This window comes from Theobroma umbraticum, unplaced genomic scaffold, assembly GCF_002168275.2.
Source record: "Theobroma umbraticum cultivar Fairchild unplaced genomic scaffold, ASM216827v3 scaffold_56.0, whole genome shotgun sequence".
Lineage (NCBI taxonomy): Eukaryota > Viridiplantae > Streptophyta > Magnoliopsida > Malvales > Malvaceae > Theobroma > Theobroma umbraticum.
The window spans coordinates 8,935,936-8,952,032 of record NW_018397256.1 but is presented as its reverse complement, the minus strand read 5'-3'; the positions used below and the strand labels follow the sequence as shown (position 1 = coordinate 8,952,032).

General features: G+C 34.5%; 3 protein-coding genes across 3 annotated transcripts in view; 1 reads left to right on the top strand and 2 right to left on the bottom strand.

The window, feature by feature from the left end:
• AIM1 (Enoyl-CoA hydratase/isomerase family) overlaps positions 1 to 561 on the bottom strand; it is a 7,645-nt gene extending 7,084 nt beyond the window's left edge. The window contains exons 1-2 of the mRNA XM_021419907.2: positions 375 to 561; positions 68 to 188 (exon numbers count right to left, since the gene is read on the bottom strand). Of these exons, the coding sequence (XP_021275582.1) occupies positions 68 to 188; positions 375 to 437 (184 nt within the window). The 5' untranslated portion in view covers positions 438 to 561. The remainder of the gene's footprint in view (positions 1 to 67; positions 189 to 374) is intronic.
• A 2,487-nt stretch (positions 562 to 3,048) lies between these two features.
• LOC110411170 (peroxisomal fatty acid beta-oxidation multifunctional protein AIM1-like) lies at positions 3,049 to 11,088 on the bottom strand. Its single transcript, XM_021421211.2, has 18 exons — positions 10,713 to 11,088; positions 10,554 to 10,625; positions 10,055 to 10,117; positions 9,898 to 9,954; positions 8,953 to 9,020; positions 8,766 to 8,847; positions 8,602 to 8,657; positions 7,806 to 8,108; positions 7,425 to 7,511; positions 7,005 to 7,179; positions 6,281 to 6,402; positions 5,700 to 5,863; positions 5,092 to 5,346; positions 4,552 to 4,673; positions 4,312 to 4,433; positions 3,976 to 4,124; positions 3,468 to 3,606; positions 3,049 to 3,349 (listed from the first exon to the last, which is right to left on the bottom strand). Exons 1-18 carry the CDS (start codon positions 10,804 to 10,806, stop codon positions 3,305 to 3,307), a joined length of 2,175 nt encoding a protein of 724 aa, XP_021276886.1. The 5' UTR covers positions 10,807 to 11,088; the 3' UTR covers positions 3,049 to 3,304.
• Positions 11,089 to 12,878: 1,790 nt separating this feature from the next.
• On the top strand, positions 12,879 to 14,259 carry LOC110410965 (uncharacterized). Its single transcript, XM_021420928.2, has 3 exons — positions 12,879 to 13,080; positions 13,176 to 13,294; positions 13,853 to 14,259. Exons 1-3 carry the CDS (start codon positions 12,944 to 12,946, stop codon positions 13,870 to 13,872), a joined length of 276 nt encoding a protein of 91 aa, XP_021276603.1. The 5' UTR covers positions 12,879 to 12,943; the 3' UTR covers positions 13,873 to 14,259.
• Positions 14,260 to 16,097: the final 1,838 nt, after the last annotated feature.

Sequence of the window (16,097 nt, the reverse complement as noted above, 5' to 3'; positions counted from 1 at the left end):
CGTCAGACATGAAGACGGAGAAAGACATCAAAAGAAGGCGATTCAGATTGGCTGAGCAGAGCCTTACTGGGAATAGCTAAGGCGTTAACGGGAGGGTTGGATATGGTGATCACGGCAACGCCGTCGTTTCCGACCTCCATCGTCACTCGAATTTGCGCCATCGCTCTTTTAGCTCTTTTTTCTGCCTTCTATCAAAGAAGATATAAAGCAACTGTAAATCCCATGCCTCGCATTTTATATAGTCTTGGAGTGGCGATGTTCAAAGTGTGGAAAATGAAATTTGACTAAAAAAAATTCGAAAATGTTATTTCCACTTTCTTTCTTTTTCGATTTTTTTTTTCCGAGAAGTAATCTGTGACAAATATTTCTAATACCTCGTGTGCCACCTGGATTTTTAGGCCGTTGTCTTTGGCGTGGCGGTCTAATCTTGATCCCATGAAAATCGTGGTAACAGGGTGTCGGCACTACGTCGTTTTACATCACCAACAACCGCGTTCAACGTTTGGGTTGGTCTCCTTTCTGAAACAGGATGTTTCGACGAAAGAAATGTATGGCTTTTTGTGAATGATTTTCCAAGTTCACATCATAGCTTCATTTTATTGCGTTCACAACTCAAATAACAATAATGTCTTGTAAATGAAAATTGACTATAACCTATCTTTGTCGGTAGTGATTCAATGATAAGTATCAGTTAAGATAGTTTTAAATTGATGAAGTTAAATCTATTTTAAAATAATTTCATGACTTTATCGATGATTTATAGTTTTTTTTTAAATAGTTATTTTTATGATGACATATGATATAAACATTTATCCATCCACGTTAAATCATTAAAACAAGTTTTCGTAAACTAATTATCACCGTATAAAAACCAAATTAAAGAATTATAAAATGTGAGATTTGAATTTTTATTTTAAAATTTTAATTTTTAAGTTAAAGATTCACTTACTTAGAACAATTGTATCTATTACTAATAATAAAAGACTAAAAAAAATAATAACTAACATCACTAAACAAAACATTAAAATTTTAAAAGTAATAAAACCTAATAATAATTCAATAAATGAAATTATAACATAAATGTATGAATTTTCTGGTAGTTGAATTCAATAAACTATTTGAGCATAGTTTATATTTGTGATCATGAAATATTATTACTTTAATTATTATTTTAAAAAAATTATAAGATCTCAGATCGATCTTAGATTGCATTGGATTGTAAAGTTGGTCCTATAAAATATAAATTGAAAAATAATTTTATGAAACAGTAATTATAAGCATGTATATATATATATATATATATATCTTTTTTTTTCATTTTTTCTGTTCAAATACTTTAAGTAAATACGGTGATAAAAAAATTAACCATTAGTAAAAAAAATCTACTACTCATGTTAGCGTTATTCAATAGTGATATTTCAAAAGATACATTTAACTTCTTTATGAACATATTTACATTTACGTGACATCATTTAAATGAAATTATATTACAATGTGAAGTAGCTATTTCATAAAATCTGTTTTTTTTATTGATGAAAAAATAATAAAATACATATTATATGCCAAAGGTTGAATTAATATTTAAAATATGAATCAAATAGGTAGAATTGAAATAGATCCTATCTATTCCTAGGCGAAGCGGTCCATCCAAGAATAGAATCCTAATTTCTACCCTGCTTCAAATAGGACTTAAACAAAGACTTTTTACCTCAACCACGTTTACATTTTATTAAATATCTATATATATTGTATAACATTTAATTTATAAATAAAATTAAAAAACATGAAGATATTAATATGAAAATATTGTATAAATTTAATACATAATTAAAATTTTTAAATGGTTTAAAATGTGATAGTGGAGTGTTTATATTTAGGAGTGACTTGACCCATACAAGGCTAGATTGACTCTGTTTTGTTTTGGTTGAAGACTCCCTCGCCTTCGTAACACTTTACAGAGGATCTCTTATTTATAAACTCTCATTGTCATTGGTTTGGACCTATTCTATAAATTATACTAGTAGCAGTACTAGTGCTAGTCTATGAAAAGCTGAGCTATCACTTTCAGTTAACTTAATCTTAAATTTTTTGGGTCAAAATTTTATATTTAAAGTTGTAACTTTATATATAAGACTATTACTTCGTATATTATATGGAATGAATTTTTAACTTACACAGAGAAAATTAAAATGTTATTATATTTTTTTGTTTATTATATTAATGCATTGAATAATTTTTCTTTTATATACTGTTTTTTTCTTTCTAACATAACTTAATTAAAAGAGTTGATAATGATTAAGATAATAATCTAAATTAACAAAATGATTTTTCAAGACCCCATGGCAGAACACTAATGTTTCTTCTAGTATATATAGTTTAATGTGTGAAACTTGGTGGAATGACTTCCAAGCGCAAGTGCTGGAGTCAAAATCAACAGATGACATGTGACATACTTTAACGGACCTTTTTTATTAGTCTTGGTCTAGTTTAAACTGAAACAGATGAGTCAACAAGTCAACAAATAAGGACGATTCTGCATTTGACTATCAACAATACTATATCAAAGTTGTCCCCAAATGCAACAATCATCGACGTCGACGACGACGATCGTCGGCGACAAACAGGGTTTTTTGAATTTTAGCTCACTCTTGTATGGGACGTTGGTCATCCAAGATTAGCTGCAAAATAATTCTTTTTCCGCAGCATCAAACCGCACGCAATCCTGCTTGTCCCTGTCCGGATTAATCAATCTTAGAAGAGCAGACATGAACAGCTGCCCAATTCGGCACCTCATTTGCGGTCCTACGAACGTGGTTCAAAACAGCATTGCAAAACCCAGATTTCATCCTTTGGAATGTGCTTGACTATTGCAGTTATTTACCAAACCAAAATCAAGTGCAGAATTGTGAATGGCATGAATAACTTGCCATATTGTCATTAATTGCCATGTTGCCACCTAACTCAGAAAAAGTCTTAGGCAGGTCTGAATTTAATAAAGTTCCTTTTTCATTAAAGAAAACAGGAGGTTTGGCACTTGGCAAGTAGGCATATCTGAATTTAGGTTTAGGTTAATAATTAATACCACTTAAAGATATTTATGCATTTTCTACATCATGGAGAAGTCTCAGATAAATGGATCGTTTCAACAAATTTCTCATTCTAATTCAACCTTCCAATTTATGCAAAAGAAATTATTTCAGAATAGGAAATAGGGACAATAACTTTCCTATTGCCTTTAATGTTTGTGTGCATTAAGACAGATGTGACATTGGTTTTCCCTCGCAGCCACCACACCTTCATCGGCCTAGAGCTTTGAGTTCGATTTTGGAGATGATGTTGCTGGTGCACTCTGCAAAGGAAGAAGAAGAAGAATGAATATCAAAATTATTTTTTGTTCTTTACTTAATTACACTTTGATTATTAGAGCCTTGATTCACCATTGGTTTAACTAGCTATAGAGTTCTTACCAGTGGCATGCCCTTCACGGCTCTTTCTTCCAAAAACCTTGATGGCTTAAAGAAGCTACCATACATTTCTGACCATCTTTTGAGACTCGTATAGATATGGTTTGACCCAACTGTATCTGCCCAAAACATGATTCCACCACTGCCACAGAGGATATTATTTTTGTAAGATATGAAGGAAATAAGAGCCCAAGTAATAAACCAGAAAAAGAAATGCAAGAGAGCAAGGTGATTTTCTGGCATATTCAGGAATCAAATAGTAGTAAACAAACCATATACATATAAAGGGTATTCCAAAAATAATTTCCATGGCATGAGATAGAGTTTAACTGAAAAGCTATTTGGCATGTGATTTATTAGCACACAGCAGCTCTTAGTAGACAACAGAGAAACCCACATATGAAATATTGCAGAACCTACAGCAGTTGAAAATGGAATCATAAAATTTTCCAAACATTATGAGATTATCTTTCAGGTGTTCAACTAGCAGAGAATAAGAAGTGTCACTTACCGATAAGATGGGAAGCTCATTCCAAGTACAGATGCAACATCAAGGTCTGATGCTCGAGCTACTACACACTCATCCAAAACATGGCATGCCTCGTTAACTGCTGGAAACAATAACATCTCTAGAATTTCTTTGTCTGTAACTGATATAGGCTGTTGATTAAAATCAAAGAAAAATATATTAGCTATAGAACAGAAAATACAAAAGAGTAATTTACGTTGTTAACTAACATAGAATGCAGCCAATGACGCTAAGAATGGGCCCCTATAATCAATTTAAGGTGGTGTACAAAATTCCATGCCATACAATATTTTTTGTTCAGATAGTAGACTATAATACCTTTCCACCAGGCATAATATTCATAAGCTGTCTAGACTCCTCAATAATAGGTAGCACTGAAGGATCAGGTTTTGGCCTGCTTCCTTTTTCATAAATATAAAATCCTTTTCCATTGCTTTTGCCTAGAATGCCAAAAAAAACACTAATTGATTCCAAATGATAGACGTTAAAATGCATTAGAAACTTGAATTAAACGGGAAAGAGAAAAATATTAGGAGCAGAAGCAAAGTTCTGTTTTACCATTTCGTCCATTTTTCAACAAAAGTTCAGTCAATGGAGACCTGAATGTTCGATCAGGAAATGCATTTGCAAATTCTTTCCCAGCTGCCAAGCCTAGTCTATATCCACCCAAGTCCTGAAGCCTACAAGCATTGCAATTGAAAAGCACAAATGATCACTATCCATTCAGAAGACACATGTAAACGCAAGTCCACACGCATTGCTTTGATATAGAGCTTCATAAGGAACCATGCATGGCAAACCATACAACTCAGCAGACAGAAAAACCACCAGACATCTCAGATTTCCAGTCACAATTCATAAGACTACGCATGTGCTAGCAACTGGATTTGGAAAAGTCGATCTTGCTGTTATGCCAAAATTATCATTAACCATTTGGCCTACCATAGCTACATTAAAGTCAGACAACAGTTTCAAGTCACTTAATTATAGTGCAGACTTTCTATTCAGCCATTTTCTATTCCATAAAAGAAATTGTCTATGAAACAATTACAGACATCAAACTAAAAAGTCATATAGAATGCTTTGGAAAGAACGTACTGGAAAGGACCTATGGGAAGGCCAAAATTCCTGATCACCCTGTCAATCCTGAACAAGTCCACACCTAAATTGACCAAAAGATGTGGACCTTGCATGTAGGGGAAGAATGTTCGGTTAACTGCAAAGCCAGTGCAGTTACCTACCACAATAGGAACTTTCTTTATTATTTTTCCAACAGTCAGGAGATCAAGAATAACTTGTGGGGAATTTTTCTCTGTTCGTACAACCTCCAGTAAAGGCATTACATGAGCAGGACTGTTCATCAGAGAATCAGATCAGATCAGAGAAGCATAAAAAATAGGCATTCATATAAACAGTGGTCAAAATTTCGAAAATAGAAAATAGTGTAATAGCATCCAACAAAATATATTTCATTTCGGCATGCTTCCTTTTAACCAGATGATGGCTGTGACAAGGCAAGCGCCATGCCAATCCATGTATAAGTAAGGAATGAAGAAGCCAATTGCATACCCCCTTCGTTTTTAATTTTTTGGTTTAGGGAAGTTGGATTCTCCTTCTGTTTTTCATTTTATGTGATATGTAAGTAGGAATATCATGATAGTAATAATAAATATATTAGCAGAGAACTAAAAAATAAGTTCAATAACCTGAAAAAATGAGCCCCTATGATACGATCTTGTGAGTTGGTCTTTTCCCCAACGACTTTAAGGTCAATGGTGGATGTATTTGTAGCCAAAATGCAGCAAGAAGAACAGACCTTCTCGAGTTCAGTAAAGATTTTTTGTTTCAAAGGAACATCCTCAATGACTGCCTGCAAACAGGAATAAATGAAGTAAACAACTTCAACTAATATAGACAGTCAGGCCACATGCATCTTATATTTTTGAAATCCTTTGATATCATTAAAACTGAAGTTATTAAGTAGAAATTGATGGATAAAAAATTGTGCACTGGAGAAACTACAATTAATTTTTCTTTATTCTGACTCTAATTTCTGGCCTGATCATGTCTTGTAAAGATTGATAGTGCCATGTTGTCGACTGCTTGGGAACAGTAACACCTAGTTGTGAATTGGCATAAATGAGCTACACCCATCATTAGAGTAAGAAAACAAAATTCTGTCTAACCAACTTGAGATTATCTTCTGATACACCAATTAAACAGCAAAGACAAAACAATCCAAGAATCTGGAGCTAAATGTCAACAACCTAATGACAAGACAACCCACCTCTATGACCATATCCACATCCTTAAATTCTGAATAGTCGGACACTCCTTTCAGCATTGAAAGGGCTTTCCGCCCCTTATCCTGTGTCACTTTTCCTCTAGTTACTAAGCCTTGAATATTTGCTGCCACAGAAAAAAGGCATGTAATTTCTCCGACATGAAAAATTTTGATGTCCAAAATAAATCCAAGAAACAATTTTTTATATCATATTAAAAAAAAAAGATAAAAATACCAAAGACATTATCCAGCCCTGCATGTTAAGGGGCTATACTCCAGTTGTCCCTGTGTTCAAATTCAACTACAAGACATGGTTGCCCTATGCTCACACTTTCGCAAACAAGTCAAGCCAAGATGGCTAACAAAGTCAGTTCTTCATTTTACCTTCATAAAAATACAAAAATTGCAATTTTCAGGAATACCGATTGATGACCTAATTATATTGTGTTATCTAAACACACTAATATTCAAATCTCTGCTCCTTCCCTCACTCTCAATAGCAATATCATAAATGCAGTCTTCTATTTGATTTAACAGAAAGAATGCTAATGACCAGAACATACATACAAACTATTCAAGTCACAATGTACACACACCATACTTTCAGTAATTCAACCCTTCAACAAACCTACTGACGTTTTTGGTTTGTAAATACTCAAATATGATCATTTCCTTAAAAAAATATATTCAGAGAAGAGCACATCATTTGTATCAATGGAATAGGCACCTTCTATTGTTTTCATTGCTTTTAGGAGATATTCAGAGTCGATTTCCTTGAGAAAAACAGATATGTTGCTTAAGATAAGAACTGTAGCTATTCCCGAGCCCATTATGCCTCCACCAATAATAGCAACTTTCTTTACATGCCTTGGTTTCAGACCGACATCAGTAATGTTTGGCACCTGAAGAAGTAACAATTCAAGGAAAATATTGAAGTGCTGAAAGATTACAATTTCCAAGTTGAAAAAACCAACCAATCAATTCCCATAAAAAATTTCAATACCCTACATTTCAAAAGATGGCACAGTTCATCATGAAGACTGAGTTTTAGAATTCACCCAACCCACTAAGCTACCTAAATCTTGTAGAGATGGAATCAACAAAAATCTAGAGGAAAAAACCAGGGGTTCTTAGAATCAATAGTTACCTTTGCTGCATTACGTTGTGCAAAGAAAAGATGAGCGAGAGCTTTTGAAGTATTTGACAGGACTAACTCTTTGGCCACTGTGGCCTCCTGTTACAATAAATCTCTATAAGAATGTATTTGCATATATCAATCCAGCTGGTGCTAGACAATTAACTAGTAGAGCTTATGAGATGGAAAAGTAATTCGTTCAAATGAAAATTAAAATGTAAGACATATGACAAAATTTGTCACTGCACTTAACATATAATAGGGGTATATACAGCTCTAGCCAAGAAAGTCAGCTTGATGTTATTAGCATTAGGAAACAGCACAAGAAAATTCTTCTGTAAGGATGTTGATATATCAATGAGTAGTAAGCCCAAAGGCCCCAAACCAACATACCTTTAGAAGCCCAGCATATCCTCCATGGAGAATGCCCTCCTCAACTACATCAAGACATGCCAGCTGCTGAGGCATATTTGGAGCAGTCCTTCTGGCTTGTTCTCTAGCATTTCTTAACAGCCCCTGTGCTTCAGACAGGGATCCAATTTTGTCTCTTCTGTGGAGAGAACGTACCCATGGTTTACGTCTCTCCGCAACCCCTAAAGCCCATAGTCGAGATGTTCTCAGTAACTCTTCAGAAGATGCAATGTCATCAATAAGACCTTGAAACTTTCCTTCTTCAGACATTATTGGTTTTGAAAACTGAAAAGAGATTATATTTTTATTGAATTAGATTTAGTGACAAAAAAAAATTGGCTTGACAAATCATTTTAACTGGCAAAAGCAGTTAACGGAAAGAAGCATGGAATGTCTAAGGTTATAACCCAGGTTAGGGTCTCTTATCATAAGGAAAAGTGGTCTTGTTTTTTCAAAGCTTACTTGCAGCAGTGAGTTTTATGTGTCGTTCTATCAGAACCATTAAAGCTAAATTAAATCCAGTGGCAAATGAATAATGATTAAAAGATTTTGTCATTTAAAGAAATTCTGAATTGGAATTAAATATTCTTCAAAGTTCAAATGACTCCAATCATCCAGAACCAGGACTACATATTCCTCTAATCCAAGCAAAATAAATGGTCGAAACGAAATTAAGGAAAGCATTTTAATCTAATATGTAAGGAATCAAGATCACAAATTTTTGAACATGATGATCAATCACCATAATATGTTTATGCTCTACCCATAACAGTCTTACCAGCAGCATTTCAACAGCCTTTGATACCCCTACAAGCCTCGGAAGACGTTGTGTACCTACCATATTACAAAATCAGTTAATGCTTGTAAATTTCACCTGAACAAAAGACCATTTCTGCAAACAATGCTAATTTTCTAGAACTCTATATAAATGAGCAGCCATACCTCCGAGTCCAGGAATCACCCCAAGTGTCAATTCTGGCAAGCCTAATTGAGTTTTTGGAGCAGCAATACGTGCATGACAACCCTGTATGAGATTAAGTGGAATGTCACAATTGTGCTATGATTGTGACAATCAAAGTTGCTAATAAAAGAAGTTAATCACAGCCGCTCACTAGCAGAAGATACAAACCATTGCCAATTCTAAGCCACCTCCAAGAGCCAACCCTTCAACAGCAGCAACAACAGGCTTCTTGCAATCTGGATTAAAGAAGACCAGCATTGCCAGAGACATAATTACTGTAGATGCTCAATCTTGGCTAATTACAAGTCCATCAATTTAATCTCATTCCTGAGAATGTCATGTAGGTATTCCTAATGATATTATGCAATCAAATTAGTGACTTAAACCCCTTTTGTGGCAGGGTCTACGGGTTTATTCCATATTCCTGAGATGTTTTAGAGAATTTTGACATGGTGGACTCAAACATGAGGTTAATTAAGAGATCAACTTTCTCCAAAATGACGAGTGCTATCTAACATGTGATTCTTGACACGTCGCTAATCAATACCTGTCCTATCTCAAATTTACTCTAAATGCCAGGCACCTACAGTACACTACAGCTTCTTTTGTACACAGTAAGCTCAGACCACATTGGATGCAGTAAATGCATTTCACATCTTACATGTATGGCATATAAAAACCTCATTTTGGTAACAAGTGATTTTCCATATAGATTTCGCATCTCCACGCTTGCTTCTTACTTTCAATATCTGACTACTATTTCCTAGCTCCAAATCTCCACTTTCTTGCTCTACTTCCATGTCCTATTTACACTACCAATGCCTTTCAGGTTTATTCATTTTTCATATCACTCTTTACTCCAAGATTAACCCAAATCCTCTTCTTTTCCATCTCTATTTGATCCCATACTCAATAGCAGCACTACCTTGCCTCATACAGAGGGAGAACAGGAAAAAAGGGAAAAATAAAACCTTTACAATTACATAAAGAATAACACTCTGTAACGGTATGCGAATTCCTGAATAAAGAGAAACCCTGAACCAAAATAAATACTTAAATAACATTAACAAGCAATAAATTCAAGAAAGCATTAAACTAAAGCAAAGTAAACACCTTCTATAGTGTTGACAATGAGATCAAATGATTCATTCGGTGAATCCGAAACATCTCCTGCCAAGCCAACAATATTGATACTCTTAAGTGCTTTCAGAAAAATAACATATAAACAACTACAACCTGAACAGAAAAAGAGCCAATCAAGTATTCATACCACTCTTAGGAACCTTCTGAAAAGCACTGATGTCAAAACCCCCTGAAAACCTTCCACCCTTGCCTTCAATTACCATGAAAACACACAGAATCAGTAAACCAGCTCCGGAAATCAGCTCAAGTCTCAAAACAACTTTTAACATGATGATATTTCCAATGCTTTCACTTTGCTATAACTTTTCTTTTCTTTTAACAAACAATTGAATACCATAATCAGAAATACTCAGTCCTATCAGTCTCGTAAATGCATACTTCAAATCATCTTATGTATGGCTTTTGATCAAGTCTGGTTCATAGAGAAGAGAATTTCTTCAAGAAAAGAAAGATCATCTAATAAATAAACAAGGAATCACGTGATTAAAAAGAGAACCGATCTCTTAACTTGAATAAGCTTTAAAACTAACCATATCATATGCCTCTGGCTTCAATCAAACTACCGTAAGACTACTATCAAAAGAAAAATCGAATATTGGTGCATTCAACCAAACTTCGGAACTCACCGGTCAAAACAATAGCCTTGACATCGCTTCTCCTCGTAGCCTTACTGAATTTCTCCTTCAGTACCGCAATTACTGCATTACCAAACGAACCAAACATCAAAAGAAAGGGAACAAGAAATCAAATACCTGGAGAAGCAAAAAAGATTCTTCAAAACTTACTGGCAACGGTTAAAACATTCACGGGAGGATTAGAGATGGTAATGACAGCAACACCATCATTTCCAACCTCCATGAACACTCCAGTCACGCCCATCGCCAACGCTTTCTCTTCTGTTTTTGACTTTCTTTGTTTACCAATCTCTTCAAGAAGTTAAACAAAGAGCTAGAGCTTTAGAGAAGACTATAGAGGAGAGGGAAACCATGATTTCCTCTAGAATTAGAAATTTTTTTTAAAAAAATAAATCTTTTTGGCTACGTGGAATCACAAGCTTAATCACTAGCGTGGATTCAATTTTTCTACCTAAAAAAAGGGCATTTACTGCTGTGTGCCTGTGTCCCATCCACTTTTAAATACTAATAAGCTTAGGCCGTCTAAAGATAGCATAGCTTTGGCATTGATTTGTTGTAAACTATTCAAGGTGTGCCCTTTCCTTCGTTATGCATGTCTAACCGACTGCAAACTTTAAAAGGTGTATTACAACTGGTGTACTGTTACATGTGTCACATGGGTCACGTGGGTCGACTTTGTGCTATTATTACTGTAATATTTACAGAGTGGTAGGCCTTGCTTCGGCGAGTGGGAACCTATTGCCAGTGGAAAACAAGGATGATTTTTTTTTTCTAAAAAAAAAAAGAAAAGGCATGACATTGTGGTCTTGACTTCTTCTGTCTCTTCCTCCTTGTATCCTCAAGTCTTGGTCCGCCGGAAATTGTTGGAATTGGAAATGCAGTTGGTCGTCGCCGTGGGCGCGGAGCCCAAAAGTAGCCACACCCTACACACGTGACGTGGGCCACCCCGTCACGCCGCTGCTAATTTGAAAATTAACCGCGTAAATGCTATCTTTATGAGAGGATTAATTAGGTCAAATCGCCGTAAATTCCACACCTCTCAAAAATCTAAATTTAAAAGGTAAAATGCTGAATTAAATTTAATCATCCTACCTTTAATATATAGTAATAATCATAATAGGCTAGATATTTTCCTAAAAATAAATATTCATTAACAAATTTTGAAAAATGATTGTAATTGCGTTGTCAACTTAATAATTAACCCATTAATTTATTGTACCTTGTTTAATTGATTGTATTATTTAAGTACAATCGGTTGTTGAGTTACTTCACGAACAAGAAAGTCATCGATGGCTAATTTGTCCATCCATTTTCAAAGGGAGAATAATATATATTTATAGTTTTCTTACACGAGTGCACTAACTTGTGGAAAATGCTGGCTTGGAAAGGAATTAGCAATAGATTTGATTTGATTCGATTCATTTCCACTTAATTATTACTACATTAATGGCTTTCAGCTATTTCCATCATTATTAATGGTACCAATAATAGCACTTGTAAATGAATGAGTGCTGGAATATTATCATAAGTGTTTGGTAATTTGATTTTGGCCTTTTGTTTTCTTTATGTTTAATTTTTGTATTTTGGTGCCTTGCCACTACGATGTCACATGTTCATGTTTCATGTCTTGTTTTTATTATTTAGTGATATTGTTTTCTATAATTTGCAAAATACATTTATTATTTGTTGCATATTTTAAGTTTAAGGAAGTATCGTAATTATTTAAATTAAATATTTTTATTGTTCAGCTATTTATTTTTGCAAATAAATTTTTTTATTAAGATATTCGTTATGGTGTTTAATTTCTTCATATTTCAAAATGAAATTAATTCACAAAGAGATTTAAAACTTTCAATATGTATTCAAAACGAGTAATATATATATATATATAATATCAACTTGAACATAAGATTTCTACTAAATTGAGCCATACCCAAGTGGATGAGAGCCAGCAGTCACAAGTTGAATGCATTGAAACCCAGGGTGGCGGTCATTTAATTGTTGATTAAAGGTTGGTGGCAAATCAAATTACGGATTTGGCTGAGCGTAAGTTGGGGCAGGTATTGTATTTTTTTTTGTTTTCTAGTTTTTTCTTATTTAGATGAACCATGTCATGCTATTTGTTTAAGAAATGATTTAGATTTTAGAGTACTGACGAAGGAACTGATGAACTCGTGAGGAATAGAAATGTCCAAAATCAAGCCCAAATTAAGTGGTAATGGGCCAACGACCACGGACTCTTGGACTTCATCTATTGGTCTTGTCACCCGTCAGCCAGGGTGCAACAAAATCAAGCCTGCTTGGCCTAAGACCAACTCGTTTCCGCCAGAATTCCAAGAAGGAAATCGAGTGAAAGACCGTAATCAAATCAAAATCTAAAAATGGCGTCGTCTTGGAAGGTCATGTCTAGGTTATCGTCTCGGTTACAGTCTCCGACTCTCAAGCTCAACAAAACCTCACTCTCTGCTCTCCAATCCACTTCAGATTCTTCTGTTAGGCGCATTTCTCGCGTCTCAAGGTGGGAGATTTAATCTTATTTAACATTTTCGTGTGTTCGAATCTTTAATTTTCGATGATTATAATTCGTTTTATGTTTTTTTAATGAAAAATAAGGTTAGCATTGGGGCTGAGTAGTGTAGGGTCGACGATGCCGCTCCACAGCGCTATAGCTTCGTCGCGATTAATATCGAGCTTGGCTTCTGAGTCTGGGACTTGGAGTTTAGTTCCCCAAGGTTATTTAACTTATTTTTCATTTTCTTTAATATTATTTTTTTGTTATATTTATTCCAAAGCCGAAAAGTATATGTTGATGATAAAATAACAAACAACATAATAACAAAAAAAAAAAAACAAGAAAGCAAAGTTAGCATTTGGATCCGGAACTTCTAATGCAAGCCTTTTAATTTTACATAAAAAATTAATGGTGGCCAAATAGCTTGTTGTTATCTAATCATCTAATTGGAATTCTATTTCGGATTTGTTTTGGTTATTGTAATTGATAGAACAATAAATTGTGTGTCCTATGATATACTGAAAGCTCAAAATTGAATGCTTTTGCTGCATTCTTTGTTGCTAGAACTTAAGATAAAACGAAACATTTGAAAGTTAAACTCGAGGCAGATATGTGGTTTATCGAATTCTGGATTTCGTAACTAAAAAGTTTAGATGATCTTGGTTAATTATCTAACTGCAGACTGGTATATTATTTGAAGCTGTAATTTGAAGCATATTTTTTGTACTTTGACATGAAATCAGTAACAATGGTGATGTTCACCGTGTTTGAATTGCAGGTATCTCAATGCCTTTATGACAGCCTCCTTTGCAGTGAGTTTTTTGGAGAAGAACAATGATAGAAATGTTGGGTTCATGTTGAGGCCTTTCTCTTTTCTGTTTTCCATGGTTTCAGAGGGATAAGATTTTGTAGTTCACCCTGTATGTTTGAGGAATGCGGATTGCAATTGACATCGATATATGCTTTGGTTCCTTTTGTTGACAGTTTCCCTTTTTTCCCCAAATGTCTCTCAGCATGGATGAACTTTACATAATCATGCTGAAGTGTTATTCGTTAACTTTAAAAAAAGGTGATCAGTCTTTCTTTCTGCCTTATTTATAAGCTTTAGTAAGCTCTTGATCATGTGTTATACTGACGAGTGTCAAAGTTCTTTCCGGTAATGGAAGTTAGCATACTTGAGTGAAACCTCCATCAAACATGGGGACCAAAGTAAATCTAACCAGACCATTTGCTGCTGTCATTTTTTGTATATCCTGTCTAGGTCGTGTCAATATTAGTTTGCTTGCCATTTTAGTTGTGGCCTGCACTGTTTAATAGCGATTCTTTTCTCAATGAAGATGATATTGGTGACTATTAAAACTGATGTTGACAATAGCATGTTATTATAGCCTTATATCCTCTCATTCCCCTGTAGTTTTCTTGGTTTTGGACATTGTGGTATTGCAAAAGGGCATTTTCAATGCACTCCATTATTCATGCTGAAAGTGTAGAATGCTGCCTTTAATTTTAATTGCAGGTTTAAGCGGATTTTATCATTAGTACCAATCCTTTCCTAATTGATCGGCTCTTGCTAGTGAAATTGAGTTTTTCCAGTTTGTTTGGGGCGTGCTTTGTTCGATTTCCTGATACCTCACATGGTCGGAAGATGCCTTAGTGCTGCACTTGTTTTGCTCAAGAATTTTTGTTATTATTTCCATTCTCTTCTGTCAGTATTTTTGGTTAATAGATGCAAAAGAAATTAGTTTGTATTTGTCTCGAAAATGTTAGTCCATTTCTGAACTTGGTTGTCTACAGCTTGTAACATCTGTGGCACTAGAGTTGTTTCAAAGCTGGTACAACCCTTCGAAGCTTTCTTCTAGAAGAACATGGAAAAATGATCTAGGAAAAAAAAAAAAAAGAAGCCTGGCATAAGTTCTCCAACTTGCTTTGGTTAAGGAAAATGATTATTTTAAAAATTGCTCTGATTTTTCACTGCCGCAAAAATATATATATATATTAAATCTATGTATAATCTTTTTTGTAACTAAAATGAGTTAAAAAAATATTAAATCATTTCCCTTTTTTATAATTAAAAAAACTTTGAAACGTAAGGTGAAATTGAGCAAAACAAAAATATTGGTAAGACAATATACAACAAGTATGAGATTCAAATGAGAGGTTTAAAGTTGCAATAAATCTTGTTTTTGTGAATAAGATTAAAGTTTAGGAAAATTTCTCCATGCCAACAAGGGGAATTTTTGTTGTTTATTTGTTTTATTTTTAATTCGAACCCATAGCAGCTGTCCGAATAGTAGTTATTAATTACTGCAAGACCATATCAAAAAGACAAGGGTGTCCTAACGGCCACACATGGCCTCCTTTACTTTCAATACCCCGCAACAGCAAAGACACTTCCGTTCCATCACTCTCTGTAAGTATCCTTCATCTTTCAATGTTTTCAACTTCCATTGTTTCGCTTATTATCTTATCCCTTCACCTCCCAAACACAAAATATCTCAACTTTTTGTAGATAGAAGACATGTTAGACTCCACTTTCATGCAAAGTTATCCACAAAAGACTATGAAACCTCAACAAAGACTGGAAATTCAAAGAGTAAGAAGGAAACTGGTTCTGGGTTTAATTCTTTAAGGTCTGGAAATGGGAGAGCGGAGAGAAACTCTTTGGAGAACCTTTTTAGTTCAGCGTTGGAAGGGAAGTCTGAAAGTAAGAGGCATGCAAAGGATAAGAACGCAAGAAATAGAGATAAACATTTTGAGAGAGGGAGAGACATGGGTTCTGGGAATTCTTCATTGAGGGGTAAAGATGAGAATATGGGTATTAAACAGAAATCTTCTAAAAGTGTGAACAATTTAGTGGCTAAGGAAAAAGTAGAGGGAAAAACCAAGAAGGATGGTGATGGGGTGGTGAAAGAGAAAAGGGTAGGGAAAAGGTCTAAGAAAGATCAGGCTAATGCACCTGAAGTACACTTGAGGGTTCAGTTGGATATGTGTTCAAAGAGGGGAGATGTGATAGGGGCCATTCA